General features: G+C 37.8%; 2 protein-coding genes across 3 annotated transcripts in view; one reads left to right on the plus strand and one right to left on the minus strand.

Annotated features, from left to right (window-relative positions):
- The window catches only part of GPR89A (G protein-coupled receptor 89A), a 42083-nt gene extending 28864 nt beyond the window's left edge, over window positions 1–13219 (plus strand). The window contains exons 8-14 of the mRNA XM_063105230.1: window positions 961–1070; window positions 3095–3183; window positions 4083–4175; window positions 9330–9425; window positions 11118–11207; window positions 12029–12094; window positions 12242–13219. Coding sequence (XP_062961300.1) covers window positions 961–1070; window positions 3095–3183; window positions 4083–4175; window positions 9330–9425; window positions 11118–11207; window positions 12029–12094; window positions 12242–12448 — 751 coding nt within the window. The 3' untranslated portion in view covers window positions 12449–13219. The remainder of the gene's footprint in view (window positions 1–960; window positions 1071–3094; window positions 3184–4082; window positions 4176–9329; window positions 9426–11117; window positions 11208–12028; window positions 12095–12241) is intronic.
- A 675-nt stretch (window positions 13220–13894) lies between these two features.
- Window positions 13895–27017, minus strand: PDZK1 (PDZ domain containing 1). 2 transcript variants are annotated; one of them, XM_063106727.1, is made up of 8 exons: window positions 26808–27017; window positions 25788–26037; window positions 23839–23975; window positions 22798–22993; window positions 20008–20204; window positions 16252–16479; window positions 15302–15592; window positions 13895–13970 (listed from the first exon to the last, which is right to left on the minus strand). In XM_063106727.1, exons 1-8 carry the CDS (start codon window positions 27015–27017, stop codon window positions 13917–13919), a joined length of 1563 nt encoding a protein of 520 aa, XP_062962797.1. In that variant the 3' UTR covers window positions 13895–13916. The 2 variants fall into 2 exon arrangements, with proteins under 2 accessions (XP_062962797.1, XP_062962798.1); XM_063106728.1 differs by lacking the exons at window positions 22798–22993; window positions 23839–23975.
- Window positions 27018–27217: the final 200 nt, after the last annotated feature.

Genomic DNA, 27217 nt, shown 5'->3' on the forward strand with positions numbered 1-27217 from the left:
CATGGTTGACACACTAAACATTCTTTCTTGTTAATATCATTTTACCTAACGACTTACAGAATTTAGCCCACATAATGTTTGGTACCTTTAATGCTATTTGTATTGGTCCTAGCCATAAATATCAATGCTGCTGCTTCCTCCTCACCTCTTTTATCTCTTGTCACACAGAAATATCCACCTTGAGGTAAATTTTTCTTTAGTCCTGCTACTCTATTTTTATTAGACTCATCCTGTTTCACTTTAGGCCTGTAGGCCTTGGCGCATTATACCCTTCAAGTAATCATTTATGTACAAAAGACCTTATTTTTTAACCTCACGGGACTCTGTTCTTAACACCTTTGTGGTGGGTGGGAACATCCCAGCAGCTACCACTGTGCTAGTGGGTCATTCACAGACTAACGAGGATAAGAGGTTTCCTGCTGATTTATTCAGTAGTGGAAGAGATTACAGTGGGCAAGGGATTGGACTTAGAGGGAGACTAATGTTTTAGAAGAGTCCAGGTTTATGTGATTTTTCCTTTTGTCTACTTTTGAAAAGTTTCTCCTCCATCCTAGCTAGCTGTGTTAGCTATTTTTTGTCCTTAAATGGTAACTGTAATAATTATTAACATATGTGTAGCACCTTGTAATTGACAATATGAGTTCTTATATATTATTTTATTGATCTTCACAACCATCCAGAGAGATGAAATGAAAACTCTTAACGTCTCACAGCCTCTTAAGTGACAGAACTAGTCCTCAAATTTATTGCCTACTCCAAATTCTGTGCTTCTTCACATAGGCCACATTGCTCCCACAGTTTCCCTTCAGTTGTGAAGAGTGGAAAAGTGGGACTCCAGAATCAGCATCCTTCCCTGAACAGCTCAGCAAATGAGAGGCAGTTGTGAGACTGGAAAGTGGATGAGACTGGACTATGAGGGTCCATGCTTGCTTGCTGAGGTTATATTTTCTTTCATTTCAGAATGGCAATGGCACGGAGAAATATGTTCCAGAAGGGGGAGGTGCATAACAAACCATCAGGATTCTGGGGAATAATAAAGAGTGTTACCACTTCAGCACCAGGAAGTGAAAGTATCCTTTGTCCCTCTGTTTGATTCTTTTTCTCAACTCTGGACCAAGGGCAGAAGAAACAGGTAGTACTGGGATAGTCACTTCTAAGATATCTGACTGCATCAGAGTCCAAACTGACCAGGGCCAGACTTAGGAAATACAATGTGTACAGAGTCATCTTTCCAACACACTTATAAGATCATAAAATCATTGTCTTTGAGCTGAAGGGGTCTTTCCATTTTACAGATGAGAAAATAAACCCAGAGAGGTTAAGTCACACAGTGGTTTGTGGCAAAGCTAGGAACAGAACTGTGGTCTCCTCTTTATAGTACTTTCCACTACACTGTCAAATTTCCCGACTTTGAAAAACCACCACAAAACATAATGGCTCCCTAAAATGGATGTTTTATGTATGGGATGGTAAGGGCCCATTTCTAAAGTAATTAGTATTCCTAAGTAAATCTGAAGTAGCTGTGCTTCTCCAGTGACTTTTTGGTTTAAAGAATCAACAAGATTGGGTTGATAGATTGTTCTTGGCCCAAGTGGTTATGGTGTTGAACTAATTCCCAAATTAGGTAACCAAATCTCTATATGGCTCCCAGGCTATTAGGTCAAAACTTTGGGGGACTAGGCATGAGACAGCAGACTCCTGTTTCCTTCTCTGGCCCAGGGAAATACAGATTCCCTTTTGCTTCAATTGGAAGAAGAGGATGTAGTCTGTTCTTGCTGGAAATTATGACTTGTGTCCTTCTGGTGTCAAATGCAGATAAGAATAAGACCAAAGAAAGGCAGGATGATTATAAAAGAGTAATAAAAAGGATTAATTTATTTAATCAGGAAATTAAATGAATTCATTTAATTAGGAAACATTTATTTCACATCTCGTATTTCCAAGCAGAGTGCTAAGTGATAAAATGATGAATAGAGTTAGCCTCTCTCCTCAAAGAGCTTACCATCTAATCATGGAAGAAACAGACATGTAACAAGGTAGATCATGTTTGGTGGCTTGAACCATGCAAATAGTAGCCAATGTTGAGGAAGGAACGGAAGGGCACTTGCTGATTTGTCTAATAATGGGAAAAATCACAGAGAGGAGGAAGGGGAGATCTGGATTAAAATCAATCCTTCTATTTTAGAAGAGGCTATCTTTACTATTTTTATTACTTAAAAAGACCATAAAGCCAATAGTGTCGATTTGAGATATTTTAATGATGATAAGACAACAAACATAACAGAATTATTTATTATCCTCTCTGAGCCTTTGTTTCCTAAATGGGGAGAAAAACTCTGCCTCACTGAATTCTTGGAAAGTAGCATAGTGTAGTGGAAAGAACAGGCCTTACAGTAAGGCAGATCTGACTTTTCACCCACACCTATTAGCTGTGTGACTTTGAGAAAGTTATTTAACTCTCTGAGCTTCACTTTCCTTATCTGCAAAATTGATAACACCTTTCTGATGGGATTGCTATAAGAATGAAAGAAAATAATGTCTTTAAAGAACTAAAGAAGGTAGACTGGCCAGTTAGGTCAGTTGGTTAGAGTATGGTGCTGGTAACACCAAGGTCCAGGGTTCCACCCACATACCAGCCAGGCACCAAAAAAAAACGAAAGAAAGTAATGTCTGTAAATCCCAGCCTTTATTGGAACTTGGTAAATGTTAGTTCCCTTTCCTAGCATTGTATTTATTCAGATAATATAGAAGAAAACTATGCTTTTTTAAAGGTGCTTTATATGAAGCCCTTTGTTATTTTGAATTTTGACTTAAACTAACTAGATAAAAATAAAAGACAAAACCTGTCTGAGCCACCTGATTTGGGAGAAACTGAGGGTTAGGTGTTTGGTGGTGATGCTGTTAGTGGAGAAGCTTTTATGCACCTGTGTCAGAGGTTGGGATAATTGCTCTGAAGTAGCACTGCCGGCTGTGAAACAGGAAATTGAAACAGGCAATTCCTGGGATACACTATAGGAAAGACCAAAAGCATTTCTTCATTGTTATTTCTTGAAATTTCTATGTGATTTAAACCTTGATGCCCATTTTGTACCAGATCTTACTGTTATTCAACAGGAAGTGGATGCTTTGGAAGAACTAAGCAGGCAGCTTTTTCTGGAAACAGCTGATCTATATGCTACCAAGGTACAGAGCAAGGAAACTGAAGTGTGGTTTTGCGAGTAAGATTGAAGAGAGAACAAGACTAAATGGCTTTATAGTGTCCTCTATGGCCATGTAATGCAAGAAACACCTCACAGCTTCAGTATCAACTGTGATGTATTAGGGTTAAGGGGTCTGCACTCTTAATGAAATCACTTCTATCAGTAGCAGAATCCTTAATGGAACATTCTCAATAGTAGAAATTGGTGGGATGGTCAGAAGAGGCTTTTCAACATCTAAAAAGATGGCACATACCGCTTCCTACTAACCTGAGTTGAAGGTGGTAGCTCCTCTGATTCCTTTTCATTCTCTTACAAGTTAGTAATATTGCAAGAGCACCTACCTGTCATGTCCTAGTCCTATTTTAAAGCAACGAGATCAAGAAGTGCCCTAACTGCATGAAGTAACTTTCCTCTGTACACCTAAAGTACATTATAATTTAAATATGCAAAATCTATTAGTAAAGGTTGCAAACTATTTTAATCCTTTTTGAGGATAACTTTACAGGGGTAGGCATATAGGATAGAATAAGTTAACCTAAGTTTTGGAGACAGACCTGAGCCTACTCACCACTTGTGTGACCTTGGGCAAGTTATTTAGCCTCTCTAAGTGTCAGTTTTCTCATCTGTAAAATTAAGGTAATAGAGCACATCTCAGAACTGTTACAAAGATTAAAGTGTTTAATGCATGTAAGATGTTTATCCCAGTCTCTAGCTTAACGTAAGCATTCAATAAATGTTGACCACTCCTACTACTATTATTTTAATGTTATTATTACCATGTGTTGTTTTTTGACTCAGCCTGAACAGGGAGGAATACTTTTGTTGAATATAAATTTACATTTTGCTGAGGTAAACCATGTTTTGTGTTTGTTTTTTCCTCAGGAGAGAATAGAATACTCAAAAACTTTCAAAGGGAAATATTTTAATTTTCTCGGTTACTTTTTCTCTATTTACTGTGTTTGGAAAATTTTTATGGTAAGTATATTATTTTTAACTGTCAGGGTTTAGGTGATTTTCCCTGGTAAGGGAAGGAAGATAAAAGTGGGCTTGATTGATACCGTGAACTAAATTCCAAATTTTATTGAGTCAACAGGGAGCATGATCTCTCACGTCTCTGAGCCCTACTCTTATTCCCCTCTCCTTTGTAGATGACCTAGAAAATGGAAAGTTGCATTTTTCTTTTGTCAGAAATTATCAAGAAAGCTTTAGACTATGAAATACATGAATCGAATATGAATGTTTCTTATTTTACACTCTGCTTTCCATCTTGCCCATGAGTACGACTGGAGGTAACCTCAACTCCTACCTTCAGCTCAGGACAGAAGATACTTGTCCTTTTTAGTAATCTGTATACCTAAAAAATTAAGCCCAAAGTAAATTTTAAAATGTATTTCTGAAGATAAAGTTATCTCCTATGCTTGTAGCTCTTATTCTTTAGAGGCTCTCCCTTAATATTTTATCCTTTATGTGCATTTCATGTACATTATTTGTCTTTACTTCTGATTCATCTGCAGCTATTAATGGATTTCAGTGTGATTACAGAAAAGGCTGATTTGGCTTTCTGATTTGATGACTTTCCTACCAGGGCCGTGTTTGCACAAAGAGGAGCTTTGTCAGCTCGTTAGTTAATTTTGATCAATGTAGATGAACAAGGGACTTTAGATTTAATGGCTCTAATGTGATAATAAATTGGTGTCAGTACCACTAAGATGACATTTTAAAATCTTGATTGATTCAGTGGGAGAGTATGAATGAAGACTGTGTTCTGTCAGCTAAGCTACTAAAAGGTTTTTTCCTGAGATGCAGCTTTTAGGGGAGCATATTATTTTTTAACACTTTATTGGGGTATAATTGACATACAGTAAACTGTACACTTTTAAAGTGTACAATTTGGTAAGTTTTGAAATATGTACATACCTGTACAACAGCCATAACCACTATCAAGATAGAGATTGTATCTATTCATCACGTCCAAAAGTTTTCTGATGCCTCTTTGTAATGCCTCTCTCCCACACTCCCAGTCTCCAGGCAACCACCAAATCTGCTTTCTGTCATTATATATTAGATTATATTTTCTAGAATTTTATGTAAATGGAGTCCTACAGTATATATCATTCTTCTGTCTGGCTTATTTTATTCAGCATGATTATTTTAAGTTTCATCTATCTTATTGTGTATCAGTAGTTTATTCCTTTTTATTGCTGAGTAGTATTCCATTGATGGACATACCACAGTTTGTTTATCCATTCACATGCTGATGGATATTTGGTTGTTTCCAGCTTGGAAATATTACAAATAAAGCTGCTGTGAACATTTGTGTAAAGGCCACGAATGGACATATGCTCTCTTTCTTCTTGGGTAAACAGTAGTGGAAGGTCTAGGTCATACGGCAGACGTATGTTTAATTTTTGAAGAAACAGCTAAACTCTTTTCCAAAGATATTATACCATTCACATTCCCACCTGCAGTGTATGAGAGTTTCAGTTGCTCCACATTCTTGCCAACACTCCATATGGCCATTCTTATTAATTTTAGATGGTCTAATAGATACAAGGTGGTATTGAATTGTGATTTTAATTCATATTTTCCTAATATCTAATGATGTTGAGCATCTTTTCATGTGCTTATTTGCCATCCATATGTCCTCTCTGATAAAGTATTTATGCGGATCTTTTGACAATTTTTTAATTAGATTGTTTCTTTCCCCCTCCTTCCTTCCTTCCTTTCTTCTTCTTCTCCTCCAGCCTTACTGCACTAGCCAAAACCTTCAGTACTAAGTTGAATGGAAGTGGTGAAAGGAGTCATCCTAGTCTTGTTCCTGATCTTAGGGAGAAAGCATTCAGTCTTTCACCATTAAGTATGTTGTTAGCTGTTGGTTTTTCCTAGATGCCCCTTATTAGTTTGAGGAAGTTCCTTCTAATCATAGTTTTTTGAATGCTGCTAATCATGTAGTGGTGTTGGATTTTGTCAAATGCTTTTTCCACATCTATTGAGATGACCATATGGTTTTTCTTTTTTAGTCTGCTATTATAGTGGATTACATTCATTAATTTTGAATATTAAATTCCTAAAATAAATCGTACTTGATCATGGTGAATTATCCTTTTTATATTTTGGTGGATTCAATTTGCTAAAATTTTGCAAAGAATTTTTGCATCTATATTTATGAGACATATTGGACTATAGTTTTCTTTTCTTATAATGTTTTCGTTTGGTTTTGGTGTCAACATAATGCTGACCTTAGAAAATGAGTTGAGAAGTATTGCCTCCTCTTCCAATTAGTGGAAAAGTTAGTGTGGAATTGTTATGATTTCTTCCTTACATGTTTGGAAGAATTTACCAAAAAGATTTTTTTAACTAGAAATTTAATTTCTTTGAAGATACAGTGTTTATTCAGGTTATCTATTTCTCCTGGAGTGAGCTCTTGCAGTTTGTGTCTTTCAAGGAATTTGCCCGTTTTTATTGAAATTGTCAAATTTATTGGCATAAAATTGCTCATAATATTTCCTTATTATCCTTCTGTCTATAGAGCCTGTAGAGATGTCATTCCTCTCATTCTTTTTTTATGTAACAGCTTTATCGAGATATAATTTGCATTTAATTTACACATTTAGAGTACAATTCAGTGGTTCTTAGTGTACTCACAGAGTTGTGCGACTATCATCACAATCAATTTTTGAGCATTTGTATCAAGCCAAAAAGAAACCTTATTCTCAGTCACTTCACATTACCCCCAAAAGTCCCACTCCACCAGACTCGGGCAACCAGAAGTCTACTTTCTGTCTCTATAGGTTTCTCTATTCTGGACATTTCATAGCAATGGAATCATACAATTTATTGTCTTTTGTGGTTGGCTTCTTTGACTTAAGCATAATGTTTTTAGGGTTCACCCATGTTGTAGCATCTATCAATACTTCATTTCTTTTTATGGCTGAATAATATTCATTGCATTTTATGGATTTACCACATTTTGCTTATCCATTAATTAGTGGAAGGACATTTGGGTTGTTTACATTTTTTGGCCATTATCAATAATGCTGTTGTGAACATTTGTGTATAAGTTTCTATATGGATATGTATTTTTATTTCTCTTACATGTATACCTAGGAGTAAAATTGCTATTTCATATGCTGTGTGTTTAACCTTCTGAAGAACTGCCAAACTGCTTTCTAATTTGGCAGCACCAGTTTACATTTTTGGAGCAGTGTATGAGGGTTCCAATTTCTCCATATCCTCACCAGCACTTGTTATTAATCTGTCTTTTTTATTATAACCATCCTAGTGAATGTGAAGCAGTATCTCTCTTATTCTTGACATTGGTAATTTTTGTCTTCTCTCTTTTTTTCCTTATCAGTCTAATAGAGATTTATCAATTTTATTGAACTTTTCAAAGAACCAGCTTTTGGGTTAATTGATTTTCCATATTTTTCTGCTTTCTATTTCATTTATTTCTGCTCTGATATTATTTCCTTTCTTCTGCTTATTTTGGATTTTCTTTTTCTAATTTCTTAAGGTGGATCATTGATTTAGAGACCTTCTTTTCTGACATAGGTGTTTTATTACTATAAATTTCTTGCTATGTGCTATTTTTAACTGCATCTCACAAATCTAGAAGTATTGTATTTTTATTTTCATTCAGTTCAGAATGCTTTCCAATTTCCCTTTTGATGTCTTCTTTGACTTATGGGTTATTCAGAAGTATGTTATAAAATATTTGGGCATCTTCTAAATTTCATTCTCTAATTGATTTCTAATTTAGTTCCATGTGGTCTAAGAACAAATTGTGTATGACATGAATCTTCTAAAGTTTGAGACTTATTTTTCGTCCCCAAATATGGTCATTTGAGCTCAACATGGAAAATGTTCTATGTGCACTTGGGTAGAATATGCATTCTGCTCTTGTTGGCAGAAATGTTCTATAAATGTCAATTAAGTCAAGTTGATTGATAGTCTTATTAAAGTTTTCTATATTCTTACTGATTTTCAGACTACTTATTAATAACTGAGGGAGGGGATCTAAGTATTGTGGAATTTTCCAATTCATTGTTGTGGATTTCCTTTTTTATTTCTATCAGTTTTTGCTTCATGTATTTTGAAGCTCTGTTATTAAGTACGTAAACATTTAGGGTCATTATGTACCCCTTGTTGAAATGATCCTTTATTATTCTAAAATGACCCTTTTAATACCTGGTAATATTTTTTGTTATGAAATCTATTTTGTCTGATATTAATATAGAAATTCTAGTTTTCTCTTGATTAGTGTTAGCATAATATATCATTTTCCATCCTTTTACTTTCAACCTATTTATGTCTTTTTATTTAAAGTGGATTTCTTGTAAGGAAGGTATAGTTGGGTCTTACTTTTTTATCTAGACTGACAGTCTCTGCTGTTTCATTGGCATGTTTAGACCAGAGATCAGCAATCTATAGCCCACAGACCAAACCCAACCACTGCCTACTTTTGTAAATAAAGTTTTATTGGAACACAGCAAAACGCATTCAGTTTTGTATTGTTGTAGCTACTGTCACACTGCCGTGCCAGAGTTTGCCAATCCATGATTTAGGCTGTTTACATTTAATGTGATTATTGATATGGTTAGGTTTAAAACTACCATGTTGCTATTTGCTTTTCATTTGTCCCGTCAGTTCTTTTTTCCCTTTTTCCTTCTTTTAAATTGTTACCTTTGGGATTAATTGGATATTTTTTATGGTTCCCTTTGATCTTTTTTTGTTGGCTTAGTAGCTATAACTCATTTTTGTTATTTTACTTTTTCCTCTTAAAGGAAATAAAAACAAGAAATGATCCTGGAATTCCTTGATTCTTTTTCTCTGACTTCATCAATCAGAATGTTACCTTTCTGACTCCTGGCAAATCAAGGCATATATGCCATAGCTTATTCCCCTTGACTCTTTACAGAAAACAAAGATGGGCTAGATGGGAACTTTTGTTTGCCTGTGTGTGAGTAACCAAAATAGATTTTCTATATATGATTTGGATTGACAGTAGAATTGCATTTTTAGGAACATTGACCTGTAAAATATGTTGTAGTGATTAATTCGTTATTTTGAATTACTTTTTGAAATAGCAGTTATTAAGATGAGCTAATGTAAAGGTCTGTGTCTCTGCAGGCAACCATCAATATTGTTTTTGATCGAGTTGGGAAAACTGATCCTGTCACAAGAGGCATTGAGATCACTGTGAATTATCTGGGAATTCAATTTGATGTAAGAGTTATATCAAGACCCTGGTTTGTTATGTTTCTTTCTTTTTTATCTGCTATAACTAGAGTTGTTAAGATTCTGATTCCCATACGTTAGGTACGTGCTTCTGCTTTTTGTTCTTCCCACTCTCCTCTGTATATTCTGACATATTCACATGGCAAATTTGTAAAAGGCCAGGATTCTCTTTTTTAACATAAAACCATAAAGAATGACTGGTACTTACTGTTGTCATGGATGCTATTATTAATTTTTCAGTTCCTCCTCTGTAGCCAGCTACCATTTTACCAGTTTCTCCTCACCAAGTGTTTGGATACTTCTCTCTGTGATACTTGATGAGCTCTTCAAACATACAACTATCCTTTGATTCCCCTGGTAGAAAATTAACTACCAATTAGTGTTCTGTGTTGGAGTGAAATGATTTCTGCTGTAAGAAATGATCTTTAGCGATTAAGTAATGTGGACTTTGGGCTAAAGATGGTGACTGTCACCCATGCACAAAGTTTTTTGGTTTTTTTTTTTTAATCTTTCTACCTGTTTTATAATGCCACTGTCATAAACATACCCTTGTCGCAATTTAAGTTCAATTTTATTTTTCATAGACTAGTATATTTTCCAGATATATGTATAGCCAGTGATTCTGGCTGAATAGCACTTTGATAATATGACCAATGTCACATTCTTAGTCCTGGTGTGAGCCATTTAACTGTGCTGTCAACCTAGACACAGACTGCATGCCATCCCCAGCTATCCATCTCAGCCAGACATGCCCCTGATCTCAAGGGTAGCTGGATAAAGGGAAAAGGAATCCGAGCAAATTGAGCTCCAGTCCTTGAAAAACAGATCAAAGTACGTATTTTTTGATTCTAGATCAATAGAAATCCGCTTTTCATGTCAAAGAGCATGGTATCTTTTCTTCAAGTAGTATATAAATTATATTAAGTATGCTATGCTATTGTTACATATGTTTTCCTTGTTTAAATTTTATACTGGGCTAAAATTTTAGAAATGCTCATCAGTGCTTTCTGAGGCTACTTAATTGCTGTGTATATATTTCATCTATAATTCATCTATATACTGTGTATTTCATAATTCTGAATAACAAACCTTTAAGAAGTAATAGTAGCTCCCCCTCATATGCTTTTCAGAACTAAATCAAGCATGGGTCCCCAAACTGCTTCTCACTATGAAGCAATGCAGGAGGAGAGAAAGTTATCATCATGTGGTTCAAGTGAAGTTCAGCTATGTCCTAAAACTTAGCTGAGAATGTCTATATATCCTTTTATCATAAAAAGATTCCTTGAAGTTTTGGGTGATTAGACAACTATTATTCATAGATACTAAAAATAATCAACCTACTATTGAGTTAGTTTCCTTTTAATTCCTACTTTTCATTAAAAAAAGCTATATCATTAGCTGTTTTTTTATTTATTAGTATTATTTTCATCACTTTATTGTACTTGCTTTCTGCTGTCCTTAAGATTTGATTAAGTTTGCTACTTAAGATGTCCACTGCAGTCCTCATATAGGTGTTTTATTCACCACTTACTTGCTTTTCTCCTTCCCTAAAAGAAAAAATCAGGTAGAGCCTCATGAAGTTCCCTCTCAGTCACATAAGTGATCCAGAATATATCTTAGCTTTTGCATCTCTTTGAAGAAAGATTTAACAGATATTTCTTCTTCCCATTATGGTGGCAGGTGAAGTTCTGGTCCCAACACATTTCCTTCATTCTGGTTGGAATAATCATCGTCACATCCATCAGAGGATTGCTGATCACTCTTACCAAGGTATGTTGTATCACAGTGTTAAAAAGTACTTATTTAATTACATGTGGCACCATGAGATCATTTTACCTAATTAAGATTTCTGCCTCCTAAAATTTTAAACAGTCACAAATATTTAAAAGACATAAAAAGTACTACATAAATTGACGATGATGTATTTACATCATGCACCAATCATAGATAAGTACATTTAACAGCGGTAATAGAATAAGGGTCTGTTTTGTTCACTGATATGTCACCAGCATCTAGAATGGAACCTGGCATATGGTAGGTATTCAGCAGATATTTGAGATTAGAAGAATAATTGTGAGAGTCATTTGTAGAGCAGACAGAAGTAGGGGAGCAGAATATCCAGCCATTTTCTGATCAACATAGGAAGGCTTTCATGGAGGTAGAAAGTAGAAAAAGTAGGTGATCTCAAGATCCAAGCACTGTTTCAATGAAGTAAGAGAAGAGGTTTGGACTGGAAGGGATTTCCAGGCATCTAGCACAGTTTGGAAAGAGTTCAGGAGTCTAGTAACAATTAAAAATGCTTGGAGTGGCCCGGAATAATCTGTTTTGATGTTTTATAGTGATGTTAAAGTCATATGCATCACATAGTTTCTGAGGTTTGATAGTGATAGGAATCCTTTCATATGTTATACGAGCTACTTTTTCAGCAGTCTATTTTAAGTCTCTTCTTTTTAGCCTTAATCATATGAATTGTTCTATATAGAATTGTGGCATTGAAGAGACACTCTTAATATTAACCATATTACTTATTTTTCATGACACAAGAATCTAGCAGTACTATGTAAATTCGTCTGTCTTCCCTTTCCTGACAGTTCTTTTATGCCATCTCCAGCAGTAAGTCCTCCAATGTCATTGTCCTGCTATTAGCACAGATAATGGTAAGTTTAACAAACCAGCTTCATTCACATTTACAGCTGTAAAATACTAGAAATGTGTTTTATACTTTTAAATATTTTAACAATTTCCTTTGACCTGTCCCTTACTACATTTAAAATAATTCCAGAGTTAATTTGTTTGACTTACAGGGCATGTACTTCGTCTCCTCTGTGCTACTGATCCGAATGAGTATGCCTCTAGAGTACCGCACCATAATCACTGAAGTCCTTGGAGAACTGCAGTTCAACTTTTACCACCGTTGGTTTGATGTGATCTTCCTGGTCAGCGCTCTCTCCAGCATACTATTCCTCTACTTGGCTCACAAACAGGCACCAGAGAAGCATATGACACCTTGAACTCATGCCTGTTACAGATTGCTAGAGGCCAGTAGTGTCAAAATTTGGATGTAAGGGGAAAAACTGAAGGGGACCAAGGCCTAATATTTTTTAAACAAAAATGATGTGGTGGCATATTCTACCTCCAGCATACACCTTCCTCCTCCATGATACTGTGATCATAAGTAGCATCAGCTAGAACATGAAAGGGAGAAGTAACTCAAGGCAGTACTCAGTAGAGAGCATCCTGTATAGATTCGAGGCTGGTGCAGTGCCAGGGAGTCAGGAGAAGAGCCAGGGGGGGGAAATACACTGGACCTCTGGGGCAAGAGATGTCTATGGTAGCTGGGCCAAACACAGAGGATTTCTGTTTTGAGTTAAGGTTCCCATGGAGAAGGTTACGGCTTTCCCTTGAGATTGTTATTAAAATCAAATTATAACAATTTGGCCTTAGGTTCATTTTGTCATGCATAGCTTGGTATTATGCTTGTGTGACCTACCATGAGTTAGCATCCGACTCCTGCCCCATTAAAATAACCAAGAGGTTATCTGCCCTTTTTGGGAAAGGGTGAAATAGATTCTACCAGAAGAGAGACTTCAGGTATGTCATTTTTCCTGATTTCCTTTTAACTTAGTATTACTCATTTTTAAGAGTAAATACCCTTCATTCATTTCAATAATGATGTTTCCATTTTTTGTTTCCATCTGCCCCTCATGCTATGGGGTAAAACAATGAATAATGTTAACTGGAATAAGTCACTTTTCTAGCCTGGGATTCAATTTATTCATCTGTAAAAGGAAAATATTTAGAATATTCAGAAATGCAATTTAAGAAAATCCTGAGTTTTATTTTCTTGAAGTTTCCTTTTATTACTAAGGTCTTATTTTGTATTTTATTGTGTTTTGGGTTTCTACTGGCAAATGAAGGTTAAAGTATAAAAAGTTTATCCAAAATAAAAGCCCTATTAACCATGTTACTTATTGTTCGTGACACAGGGATCTAGTATTACTGTATAAATCCAGCTACCAGGAAAGTTTCAAGCATATTCAAAAGGCATTTTTAATGGTATTTATTCTAGCAACCACAACATTGTTACAAAAGCATAATTTTAATAGGCTTATCTGCTCAGGTACTTTAATTAGCAGCTCTCACATAATAGAGGTTTATGAATCATTTTTGGTCCTCAAGGATCATATAGAAGTAAGATATCATCATACAGAGAAATGTGCTTAGGTTGAAGCTTGGAAGAGATCACATGAAAAGAATTTGGCTTCTGCCTTAGCTTTTTCTAAGTTGACAATAAATAATCCATTTGCAATAGCTGCACCTAAGGCAGATGACAACAGAAGACAATCACACATGATGAATTGTTTCCAGAGGAGTTGTTCTTTAACAGAGACAGTAAACAAGTGGCAGCTCACTCCTTGAGAAAGGATTCCTGTTAAACAGCCAGAAACAGCTGTCAGCCAAAGCCGTTGTTTTTTCTCATCACAACTCTGTATCTTCAGAATTAGAAGAAGAATGTGAGGCTGTACTGTGGGCCTGTGTTAAAGAAAAAGGATTTACAAGTGGTAGAGTGTGAACATCAGGAGAGATTATCTATTCTAGAGTTGCATGACTTAAGTCAGGGAGTAGAGTCACTTACTAGCCAGGTGACTTGAATTTTGTACTTAGCTTTGTTTCCAGCTTGCTGTTTGATTCACTAATTTATTAATGTCTATTTCTTTTTCATAAGACTAGCATAGTACTATAATTGACTTCCCAGAGAGGAATTATAGAATTTTTAGAAGACAACTAGAATACTTTCTTTGTTAAGCATTCCAGAATACAAGGTCAAGGTCTATTGTGTGTGTTCATTAAAATGAGTATCCACAGGGAACTGGTTCCAGGACCTCCCCCAGAGATGCTCAAGTTACTGATATAATACAGTGTAGTATTTGCATATAACCTAAGCACATCCTCCCACATACTTTAAATCATCACTAGATTACTTATAATACCTAATACAATGTAAATGCTATGTTAATAGTTGTTACAGTGTATTGTTTACAGAACAATGACCAAAAAAGTCTGTACATGTTCAGTACAGATGCAATTAATTTTTTTCTGAATATTTTGGTTGAGTGCACTAATGTGGAATCTACCAATATGGAGGGCAGACTGTATTGTTATTTATATCACCAATCACTAGAATTAAACTTTTAGAATCCTGGCTTTGCCATAAATTTTCTTTATGCACTTGGATAAGGCAGTGTACTTTTGGAACTCAAGTTCATTTCTGAAAAGAAATTGGAAAAAATATAAAACAGACACACCAAGGAATCTATTTAATGCAAATATATATACAGGGTAATGTTTAATCTTTCCTAGTAATAAAGCTGTAATACCTGCCAATTATTTAAAAAATATTAACCATCCTGATTCATTTTTATGTTCATTGTGAGCTAGGCACTATTCAAAATACTTTAATAGTCTTAGGTAATATAATCTTGACAACTATCCTACAAATTATCACTGTTTTATAGGTGAGGAAACTGAGGCACAGCATGACTAAATTCATTTTCCCAAGGCTGATAAGTAACAGAACCAGAATTGGTACCTAGTCTAATTTTTTTTTTCTCATGGTTCCTATTACAGTTTTGAAAAGCTTCATTCTTTTATTTCTTGATTTACTGACTACATGCTATGAAAATAAGAAATTTGTTGTCCTGTCTCCTGTCCTTCATAATAACTTGATTTGCTAGTTATCTTTACATTGTCATTTTCTAGTATTTTAGAAAATTCGTGGTAAACACAAACATAAGGTATACTTATTAGGGACTTTACCATACTCTGGCAAATTAGATCACTAAAAGAAATGCATCAACACTCACTCGTTCTTTTGCCATGTGCGAGTTGTGCTGTGACTCCGCCAATGTTCCTTCTTTGAAATCTGGAGGGGCATCCAGTGGATCAGCCATGGAGGAAACAATAGGGATTTTCCTAGCTTCAAAATAGTTATAGGCCTTCTTTCCACAAACCAAGAGTGTAACATTCTCCCCACTGCTCTGGATTCTGTCCACCACCTTCTCATAGGATTCAACTAGCACATTCACCCCGTTCACTTCAATGATGATGTCCTCATCCTCCAGCCCAGCCAAGTCAGCAGGGCCGCTCTTCTGTACCTGTAAAAGAGAGGTTCTGAATTTTCAATTCCAAACGTGGATAAGAGCATGTTAGACTAGCTTTCCCTCAGAGGATAGTTGAAGAGAATTTATTATTAATTATGTTATTATTTCTCCTTAAGTACAAAGTTAAGAAAGGTGCTTAAAGCTTTTCTACTTAGGATAGCTACAACTTCCATACTCAGATAAGTGTTACAAACAATGGTTGAATATCATATTGTGTCTTCTGGGCTGAAGGCATTAGGTTACCTAGGTCTCCCTTCCTTACTCCCAACTTGAGAGGCACAGGGACAGTCTTCTTCTCACTGTCAATCCACGCAGTAGGGGTAGTATGCCAAATGTACAGAAGCAAACGGGCATCACTGCCAGTCAGAGGTGGTAGTGACTGTAAACTACAGTCCTGCCAGTTTACTCTGTTTGATTTGAAAGTGTCTAGAGAGACTATGAGGTGGAACAGATGTTTGGGAAGCAAAAGATGTGACCTTACAATGTAGTAGCTAACTTAAAGGGTACGGGACCATGACTGCATTTATCTAACCCAAGTGAGACCCTCAATGTAGCCTTCAGTGTAACCTTTTTACTAAGCCATCAGTGGGTAGGAGAAGCTAAGACTGTCTTGTGACTGTATTTGTTGGGCTGCTGGAAACAGATTACCTTACCTCTTTGATGCATGAGCCTGGCAGACCCTGAATCGCTTTTAAGTGAAAGCCATAGCCGTTTTCACCTTTAACCAGCCTGCAGAGTTTAGGTTTATGATCAACTTCCTCTTTAGTATCTGGACTTGAGACTGTCAGAGGAGTAGCAGTAGGAGTGGAAGCTGCATCCTCCTTAACAGAACCATTAGGCAGTTCTTGGCTTTGATAGTAGAGAAATGGAGAAAAACGAGCCTTTTGAAAATAAAGGGGGAAAAAAAGACATTCACCTTAATTATATTTTATCAAATGTGCTGGTTTAATTTACAAGGTGTCATACATGTCCCACTCTTCTTTCAGATATATCTGACTGTAGGCTGTAAAATTTCTCGACTGTCCCAACCAGGAAAGGTATAAAAGAAGATTGAACTTGGTTATAGAGTAATATGTATAAAAATGTACACAACTACATACATGTACATAAAAGCATTATAGAACACTGTACAAGGATCCAAAAAGATGTCTAACAGAATTGCTAGTTTCTTCTGACTCCATGATAGTGAACAAGTCACTGAACAACCCATAGGCAATCCCCCTCTTGAGATTAGAATAGAGGTTCTGCGTTATCAATTCCAAACATGGATAAGGGCATGTTAGACTTCTGAGATATAACACGTCTGAGTGACTAGCTTAGTATCTCATACAAAGTAGATTCCTCTGACCCTTCCCTTCAGTTAGATAGTCCTGAGAGCTCCCTAAACACATTAGAGAAAGTAAAACACGAGACTTTTTATCACTATCTGAAGACTCAAAGATTTGGGGGAAGGTGACAGCTATCATATGGTCACATATTGTAACAAAAGTCCATGTCAACCCTTTGCTACTTGCCACTCCCCTCCCCTTCAGTCCTGGGATCACTTGTACTCTACTGTTTATTGTTGTAACCATTAGTTGTTACTTCTGTTACACCAAACTCCCCACCGTCTTTAAATACTTCTCCTCCATCTCAACTCCCAGACCATTCATGTGAGGAAAGCAATGATGGTCTTGAATACAGAAGAGGCATAGAACAGGAAACACGATTGATTTTTTTAAAAGAATTAATAGCTTAGCTGGCTATGGGTTTTAGTTGGGAGGACAGATTTGGGTATGATATGATCCTGGATCAGCAGTTAAACTGCTGCTCACAAGTGTGCAGAACATTTGTTAGGCAGTGAATAGGAAATCGAGCAACTGAAGGTAAGCACAGTATTTGTGCTTTGCCTCTTATAACACTGTTCAGCAGCCTGGCTAAAATTAGATTTGGGGTCCTCTGGTTGCCATCTGTCTTACTAACCACAAGACCACAACTCCTTCCTTTCTAAATGAGAGTAGCACTATCACAGAACCTCGCAGTCACCCAATTCAACTAACTAAATCTTCCAGTGATGTACTTGCAAATGTTCCACATTGATAATTTTCCACATTTTAAAGAGAAAGACTCCAAAGTGACTCATTATATGCAGAAATACCTGATATCACTACCCAAACAAGCAAATCAACTGTATCTGATAGCAGCTCATCTTGAGGTATAGTACAGTAACATTAAAACACTTAATAAATTTTTATTCATTCTTTATTTAAATATTTGGTTGCCTAGTGTGTGCCAGGAACTGTTATCAGTGTTTGTTTTATTCACTGGAATATCTCAAAGATCCACCCCTCACCCCAACCTGTGGAGCTTACTTTGGGGAGGGGGAAGGAAGATAAGGGCAGGCATCTTTTTTGATAACGTCCTCCTTTATATTAACCAAAAGAGAAAGGTTACAGTTAAATCATTCTGTGATCCTTCTGTCATAAGATTAGAAAGAATTGGAAAAGACTCAATGCCAGAATCCCCTTTATAACACCCAGAGCAGTGGACTTCTGACTTCTACTTTTCTACCAGCTAGGAGGTCACCACTATGCAGAAATGACTCCCCATTTCCGTCATCTTCAACTGTTATTAAGCCAAAAGCTAGCTGCTGATAGCTCCTCTGTTTGGTCCAGCTGTGCCCCAAAGAACACCTCAAAAAAATGTCTACTCTCATATGTAATAATAAATATCCTTTCAAATTCTCAAAGATGCTCTCCTTTCTTTTCCAAAGCCTATGCTTATTTAAGCTAAATACTCATGTGATGGCTTCCAAAAACTGCTACCTTTCTTGTCACCGGCTCTCTTAAAGTGAGGTTCTCAGAACTGGACACAATATTGATTTAACAAATGTCACATTTATATGCATGAGGCATTATTCTGCACACCCTAAATATTAGCTCAATTAACCCTCATAGCCACCCTTCACAGTAGCTACCCCCATCTTAGAACTAAGGAAACAGGTACAGAGAGGATAACTTGCCAAAGGTTATATTAATTTCAAGTATGGTCCAACCAAGTCAGTACAGAGAGATGATCATCTCCAGAAGCCGAGTATCAATTAATGTCACTTTAAATTTCCTTTTTTAGGTGGGGGCAGCTACTTGGAGTATCATCAAATTTCTGATCTTTTTCTATAGTCATCAAAGCAGATCTCACTATTTGGTATTCATACAATTTACTTTTAAGTTAGTATAGTACTTGAAATTTATTCCTGTTTAAATTTAATCTTGTTTTTATTCTTCTGTCCTGACTAGATATTTTTGAATATTAATTACACCTTCCAGCAAATTAATTATCCATCGTTGCTTTAAGTCATCTCAATGTATAAGTATGTTTTCCATGTCTTCATCCAAATTTAATAAACTATTTTAGGATAGGAACAAATAGCATGCCATTAGAGACTTCTGTTCAGGTTGACATTGCTCCAATATCAGTTATTCTCTAGGTATGATTGTTCAACTAGCTAAAAACCCATTTTTCTATTGCCCAGTTTATTATTTAATATCGTTTATAAGATTATCTTGAAATATCTAATCAAAATGTGCTGAGAAGGAATATGGAATGATGCATTAAGAGCCCAAGAACTTGGGTTCAAATACTAAGTTGAGTGACTTTAGCAAGTCACTTAATCTCTCTAAGCTTCTATTTCCTAATCTATAAAAAGGGGCTAATCTTACCACTCGTAATGTTCCTCCCTCTATCATTTATGTACGTTTGGATGCTCCTATTATTGTATATCACATAGAGCAAGAACCATTTATCTTCATCTTTATGACCAACACCTAGCAAGGCATATGGTACTTAAAAGGCCCCCAGATGTCTGACTAGAACTAGGCTGAACCTCAGTTCTTGCGATAAAATAAAAGTGTTTTAAAACCTTAAAACATGCAGATAGTAGGTGTTATGAGTAAGCGTTAGGAGGAAGTAAGGGCAGTTTGATTCAACTTGGTCTTGGTGAATTGGTTTCTATTCCCTTTGTTTGCTAAGGGCTCACAAGCGGTTTAATACTTTTTAGGCTTTTACATGAAATTGATAGAACTTACTGATCTACAGTTTAAAATCCAATTATTTCCTATGTTGGAAAGTTAGGGCTATATCTGCTTATTTCCAGGCTCCTGTTCTCCACAGATATCCTCAGATCATCAAGAGTGATTCTGCAGATACGTTTGCAAGTTCTTTAAAAATCTTAAGTCCAAGGACTTAAAACTCATTTACCAATCACAAGGCATTCTCTTATCACTACCAATTTGAGCTTCAATTTAGCCCTAGTCATGATTGTTATGCCCCTTCCAGTTTGAAGAACAAAGTAGTAACTCAGCCCAAACTTGGAGGGCGTGAGAGAATGGGCCCAACCTTAGTGTGTGAATATGTGGCCTTGTACTACTTACCAGTCTATACATGTTGTCTGTCTCTTTGTCTACCACCAGCAGTGAAGTCTGATCTCCACCCTTTCTAATCATTTCCACCACTCTGTCATGATCGAGGGTCTCCACAGACTCGCCGTTAACAGCAATTACGAGGTCATTGTTCTTCAAGCCAGCCTCCTCTGCTGGACTTCCAGAATCTATGTCCTTGATGATTTGACCTACCCTCCCCAACCCCCAAAAAGATAAAATTATCAGAAAGGCACCTAAACAAACTGGGATTTCTGCTGGAGTCCAAGGCCCTGGTGAAATAGGTTTAAAAGGCATGCTGAGTACAACTACTGTTCCTTACACTGGCATTTCAGGGATCTTATATCTGCCCTATCCAGGCTCATTTCCTGCTCACAACTCACTCCAGAAACAAACCCCACCATTAACAAAGAAAGGGTCTTAAAAGGAAGAATCACGTTGTTACTAAAAGTGTCTGACATTTAATCTTGACAAAACAGCCTGCTAAGCATTAAGGGTGAGCAAGTTCCCAGGAAGCCAGTGGGCATACTTGTGTCCATACCCCTTATATAGAAGCTAAGGCATAAAACGGGGGAGGAAAGGAAGAATGAAGAACAAAACCGAAGACTTCAGACCTTAGGAAACCCATGCTGGCTTTTTAGTAGCAATTGGGTATACTCAACGGTGAATGTATTTATGTGTACATTCCTCAAAAATGTCTTTAGCTTTCTCCTCCTAACTTCAACTTTTTTTTTTTTAAAAAAAATGATGACTGGTAAGGGGATCTATACCCTGGACTTGGTGTTGTCAGCACCACACTCTCCCAAGTGAGCCAACCAGCCATCCCTATATAGAGATCTGAACCTGTGGCCTTGGTGTTATTGGCACCACACTCTCCCAAGTGAGCCACAGGCTGGCCCTTGACTTCAACTATCTTTACCAGATGCCTCCCCATCTCTCACACTTTTTTTGTCCCTCAAACGATTTTAACAAGCTCCAGTTTCACTCTTCCAGCTAGCTGCTGGGTATTTCTAATAAGATATCTCATAGATCCCTTGAGTGTAATGTATTCAAACCAAAAACTCATCTCTGCCTATTCTCCATCACAAAGCCCCACCTCTTGGTCACCTGTTAGTGGAGCACTTAGCAACTGATTCTTCCTCAGCATCCACTTACCATATTTAATCAATTGCTAAGTCCTTTGATGCTGCCTTAATATTTTATACATCCCTTTTCTCTAGTCCTACCTCCCTTGCTCTGAATTTATTTTGTATCAGTTGCTACCTAGAATTTGCCTAAACTACTAAAGCACCTTACCAACTGCTCTCCCTTCCCCAATTCTTCTCTCCTCCAAAACAAATTTGCCTTCTGATCCATCTTGAGGCACATGTCTGACCAAGTCACTCCCCAGTGCAATGGAATGAGCATGGGCTTTGGAACTAAACAGCCCTGAGTTTGGTCCCAGCTGTACCATATCTAACTAACTTTACATAATTACTGCTTCTTCTCTAAGCCTTCAATTTCAGCAATTCTTGCAGAATTGTAGGAGTAATTGAGATATGCAAAGCCTCCAAGACACTCTAAGTTTATTTTTTTCCTTCTCACTCAAACTGCTCAAAAAACTTTTAACTCCCCATCAACTAATGAGCCCAGTCCAAACTTCTCTACCTGACATTGAAGTTGCCTCATCATGCCTCGGCAGCCTACCTTTCTAACTTGGATTCTTGGACTGCATATCAGATGCGTCAAACTATTCCCATATTTTCCCACTTTGTTCACGTAACTCCTACCTTCCTGGAATGATCTTCCTTGCCCTGGATCCATCTACTTTTCCGAATTCTACACATACTACAAAGGCTGAGCTCAAGGGCCACCTCTACAATAAGGCTTTCCAGTGCCTTTTTAATGAGAAAAGCTTACTCTAATCTTGAATTCCCATGGTAATTTATCTGTCCCTGTACAAGGGTACTTCAAAAAGTTCATTGAAAAACTGAATTAAAAGATAATACAAATCCATGAACTTTTTGAACACCCTTCATATTAAAGTGCTTATCACTGTCTACCTTCAGTTATGGATATGTGTCTTATCTCCTCTACTAAGCAGCTCCTTGACTGAAGAATTCCTGTCTGATTCACCTGATTTTTTCAAAGGTCTTGAGGATGTTTTTATATAACATGAACCAAATTAATATTTGATGAATTAATGTAAACATATATAAGATGAAGAAAATAGCAACTTCTGGGTGAATACACAGTTTACACGGCCTAAGCCTATATTCTTTTATGTACTCACCTTCCCTGAAAGGACCTTAGTTCTTTTCTTGTTGCATTACAAGGAAGCAGAAAGACTCCTGGTTCTATCTGAGTCCCGGATCGTGACCCATGCCCCTGCCTCAGATCTAGTGTGCTCCAGCCTACTCACACCAGCCCACAGGAGCAAATTCTTTGCAACACTTGTCAACTTTGTGTTCAGCAACATCATAGCTTGAAATCAGACATGGTGGTTGTATATATACCACAAATCAACAGATATTACAAGTTAGAACTTCTTTTCCAGAGAGCCAATTTACCAGCATACCACTGGCCAGATCCCAAATTCTGCCTTATTCTCATATGGAAACTCTAGGATGCCCAGCATCAGGTCCCCATGTGACATAGAAACTGACTCAGCTATGCTTCCTAGTGTCTTCTTGTTCCCCTCGTGTATCTGGTGGGGGGATGGGGGCCTGATGGAGCTCTGGAATCTGATTGGAACGAAGAATTGGTGGTTACACTACCAGGTTTTCTGCTCTTCTAGTGCCTTACCTTTCTGTTCTGGGCCTGCCCTCAGATAGAAACCATAGCCATTGCTTCCTTTCTTCATGTCCACAACTCGAGGCTGGTGGGGTAGCAGTTTCAAACTGGCTGTTTCTCTCTTGAATTGTATCTTCTGCTCACTATGCTGCTTGTTGGTTTCTTTGTCCAGCAGCAAAAACATGATATGGCTTCCTGACTTCTTCACCTGCAACCACACATGTAGATGAGGAACAACATCACCCCCCAGAACAATGCTGGGGAATAAGAAAGTTTCCACATTGAGGCGCACAGTCTTTAGATTCAACAGAAAACAGGATACAGGGCCTGAGTTTAAGTTGTTGTACTATTTCCTACCACCTAACTGGTATTTTTCTGTCTCTACTTCTATAGCTGTTGTTTTTCCCTTTGTTAAGAATGATATTACCCACACAGATGCTAACTGAACCCAAGTGAGAGCTGAAATTCAGAAAATTCTAGGTGAAGGCTAGAATAGGAGTTTGGAATGGAAAAGAAAATAAGCGTCCACTTTGAGAGATCATTCTATCGAGAGGAAAGAGGGTGGTTAATTTTTAACGTTCCATAGACCTCAAAGGAAAAACCTTGGAGTGTTTTTTCATGTGTCATGAAACCATGCTGGGACATAAGATTTGGGGTATCAGGCCTTCCAATATTCTGTATATGTAGCTCTGTATTCAACACATTGGTTATCTTCCAGTTCCTATTAAAACATTTTCATATCAGCAGCTCAATACTGAATTTATTATAAATTCAGAGGGGGCTCCCAATGAAGTATAAATAAGATTGAAAAGACAAAGTTAATGATTCCTTATACCTCTTGAGGTGAAACTAGCAAAGCCTTATTCCAAAACCCTATACTAACACTGCTTATGCCTCTAGGGAGTCTGTTCACCCCCTAATACAAAGGGGCAACTCAACTGGATATTCCTCCCATCATAAACTCATCCTGGCACCTACCACTCTATCTTCCTGTCACTTCCAGTGATAATAGAGTGAAAGATAGTATAAGAAAACCACCCCTTTGGGGCGTACCTTTTCAACTATTTCCTCGTGTTTGGCATCTTCTACATTCTCTCCATTCACTTCAATCAAGCGATCATCATCCAGGACACCAGCTTTCATAGCCACACCTTGAGGTGTTATATCTGTCATGTACACTCCCTTTTTACCTGGGAGAGAGTAGGCAGTGAACTCCAACACACAGAAAATCTATAAGTCCAATGGAAAAGGTTTTCTCCCAATAATGTGAAATTAGGACTTCCAGTTTCAGAGCTAACTCAAATAGCCCTTGGCTTCTGATCTAGAATCTCAGTTAAAGCTCTTCGTGCAAAGCTTGACACAGCCATTTCCAGTGGGTATTTGTTGATTTGAATAGAATTTCTGAGCCCAACTAAATGCAAGGAAGGAATGTCAGGTGGCATTGGCCTCTTGAACCAGAAAGTACCAAACCATACCCCTGTTGCATCATTGTGTGACACTCCCTTTCTTTGCATTTGTAGAATTAGAAGGCACCTATTCCATTCCCTCCTCTTTAATTAGCATTATCACCAACCATCACACACCAAGGGAGTCAGTAAATCTCACTGATGCAGGCTAATAGGACAGAGGCACAGGAGAGAGAGAAGAGCACGCCTACACTTCGGTAATGTGATTTAGGAGCTGCTTAAAGAAATGCTGTCAATTATTTGAAGATATTAACATTTCAGTCTAGGCAAAGGATAGCTCATAATGACTATCTAAATCACTGTATAACAGTAGCAAACTCTGCTTCCTTAAACACTTAACATTTCTCTTGTTACCTTTTCATATATTTGTCCTGAAGAAAATATTTTCTTTATAAAGAAAGCTAACCTATTCACCATGCACATTAGCACTAGAGCCAGGTGAGTAGAATCTGAATTTTTTTTTTTCACCATTTTACTGATAGTGGACTTGTAAGAAATGCCAAGTTTCCTTTGACCACCTACACCATTGTGTTTAATAACTAGCAAACTTGAGAAATGTGAGGGTACTTCAAAAAGTTTGTGGAAAAATAGAATTAAACAATAATACAAATCTTCCTGTGAACTTTTTGAAGTACTCTAGTACCTCTTAAAGCTAGATAACATCTCTTGCTACAGGTTAAATAAGCCTTGGAAACAATTTTAAATTTACCATTGGTTTGCTCCTTTATCACTCACCAAATTGTGACCCACCACTAGTGCTTCTCCACTACCAGAAAGAAAGTGGGCAGGGGCAACATTGAAGGTGTTACCAGGTAACATAGCTCCTGTGGTTTCTACCTGCATCCCAGAGAAACCACTACACAAGTATAGTCGACTGAGCATGGGTCAATCCACACTTCTGAAATTCTAGAAACAGAACTTCTAGCACTTCCTCACGGCCAGGGTTTCTCTCAAATCACTAGGTACCTCTCAGCTAGAGGTCAGGAACACACCCCAGAACAGTCAAGGCTGGGCCGCAACTGAGGATATTTAAATGTTACAAGAGGGTAGAGATTTCTGCAGTATCCTCAGCAACTATAACCGTTTCTGACACATCAATAGGTGCTCAAGAATTTGTTGAGTAAATGAGTGACTACCCAGGCACTTTGAGAAATGAAGAAAGACACCAGTCTTACTCAAAAGTAGCTATTATGAAGAGCCTCTTGCCTCTTACTCCACTCTCCCTTCCACCTTCACCCTAAGGAAGCTGGAAAAGAATAACAAAGAAGCATCAGTGCTCTAACCCTCTGTCCTGAAAGGGTCACTCTAAAATACTAGGGGACAGGAGTGCCCAGTGCCTCTCCACCTCACCCTACTGCTGTCCACTGTCCTGATCTCTCATTGCACAATTGCGCAAGGGAAGGGACAGGGAGGGACAATGAAGCTGCTGTGAGATATCTATGGCAACTGAAATGTAGTCAAAGAAGAAAAGTCATTAACCAATAACAACATCTTTCTTCTGGAAGGCTATTGTCCATGCCCCACCCGCAAGCTCACCTTGGACAGTTTTCAGAGAGAAGCCATAGCTGTTTCCCTCCTTCACTAGGTAGCAGAGCCGTGGCTGGGTCCAAGTCTCCACTCTTCCATTCATCACAGGGGACAGTTTCTTATCATTCAAATCCACCTCCTTCTGACTTTGACCCAACTCTTTCAAGTCTACCTTTGTTTTCATGGCTTTCTCATAGGAATCCCCATCCAGAACTAGTAAAGTCACTGAATTCCCACTCTTTCTGACCAGATCCACAACCTAGGAGGAAGGAAGAAAAAGATAACTTTAGTAACCCTACATCAATGGGCAGAGGGAAATGCTCACAATCTAGCTCACTACCGAGCCCTGGAGATTCTGATAGCTGACCCCTGACACTCAAGCAGTAGGCAGATAGTGCCCCAGCTGCCTCCACAGCAGCCCTCCCAAGATCCAGGTGCCGATTAGGCTGGACCTCTGACACTGTTGGAATCTGGAGTGTTGCCCAATCCCAACCCAGAGGGCTCTTACAAAGACTGGTCCTTTCTACAGATGAATGCTGTCCTAGAGCATAACAGGTCCTCCCAAGTCTATGGGGACAGCTTGGTGCAGTGACAAGAGCAGCCACTTAGAGTCAGGCAGAATTGGGGTTAAGGCCAGACCCTCCCATATAGTCACTGGATAAAGATATTAGCAAGCTACGTTACATGTACTTAGCTTCCTTATCTGTGAGATGGTAATATATACCTCACAGGGTCATGATGAGGATTTAACAAGATAATGAATATAAAATTGCCTAGCACAGTTTCTGGAATATAATGAACATGCAATGCACGTTACAACTGACACTATTCAAATCTAAGAATAATTTTTAGTTCTTGGTTACCTGTAGGGGACTTGATTGGCCAACATGAAGTACAATGATAAAGGTGTCCTACTTTGCCAGTGGCAGCCAGGAAAGAACCAAGCTCCACTGACCCCCAAAATTAAAATCAGCAGAAAAGATGTGGGGGCTGAAGAGATTGTAGAAAAATCCCAAATGTTTCATTCACCTGCAAATGCTCCTCCTTGTCCACAAAGACACCATTGATTCTAAGAACTCTGTCTCCATCCTGGAGGCCAGCCTTCTCTGCTGGGCTACCCTTCTCAATCACCCGGACCAGGTGGCCATCGGTGTCCTTCTCAATTCTCAGGAAGAAGCCATAGCTTTGCCCTTCTCGTTTGGACAGTTTACATTCTCGGGGGTTGAAAGTGCAGGCCATTTCTGTGATGAAAAATGAATGGATAAGTCCATGGGAAAGAAAATCTAATTGGAGAGAGAACCCTGCACTCCATCTCCTACAATACTGTTCTCCCCATCGCAACAAATCTAGACTGCTTGGGTAGCAGCGTTGGGACTATAGGAAGCCACCTTCCAGGACTTGCTAATGATTTCCAAATCTGTTTCCCCAGGAGATGACCT

The sequence above is a fragment of the Cynocephalus volans genome, chromosome 8, assembly GCF_027409185.1.
Source record: "Cynocephalus volans isolate mCynVol1 chromosome 8, mCynVol1.pri, whole genome shotgun sequence".
Taxonomy (NCBI): Eukaryota; Metazoa; Chordata; class Mammalia; order Dermoptera; family Cynocephalidae; genus Cynocephalus; species Cynocephalus volans.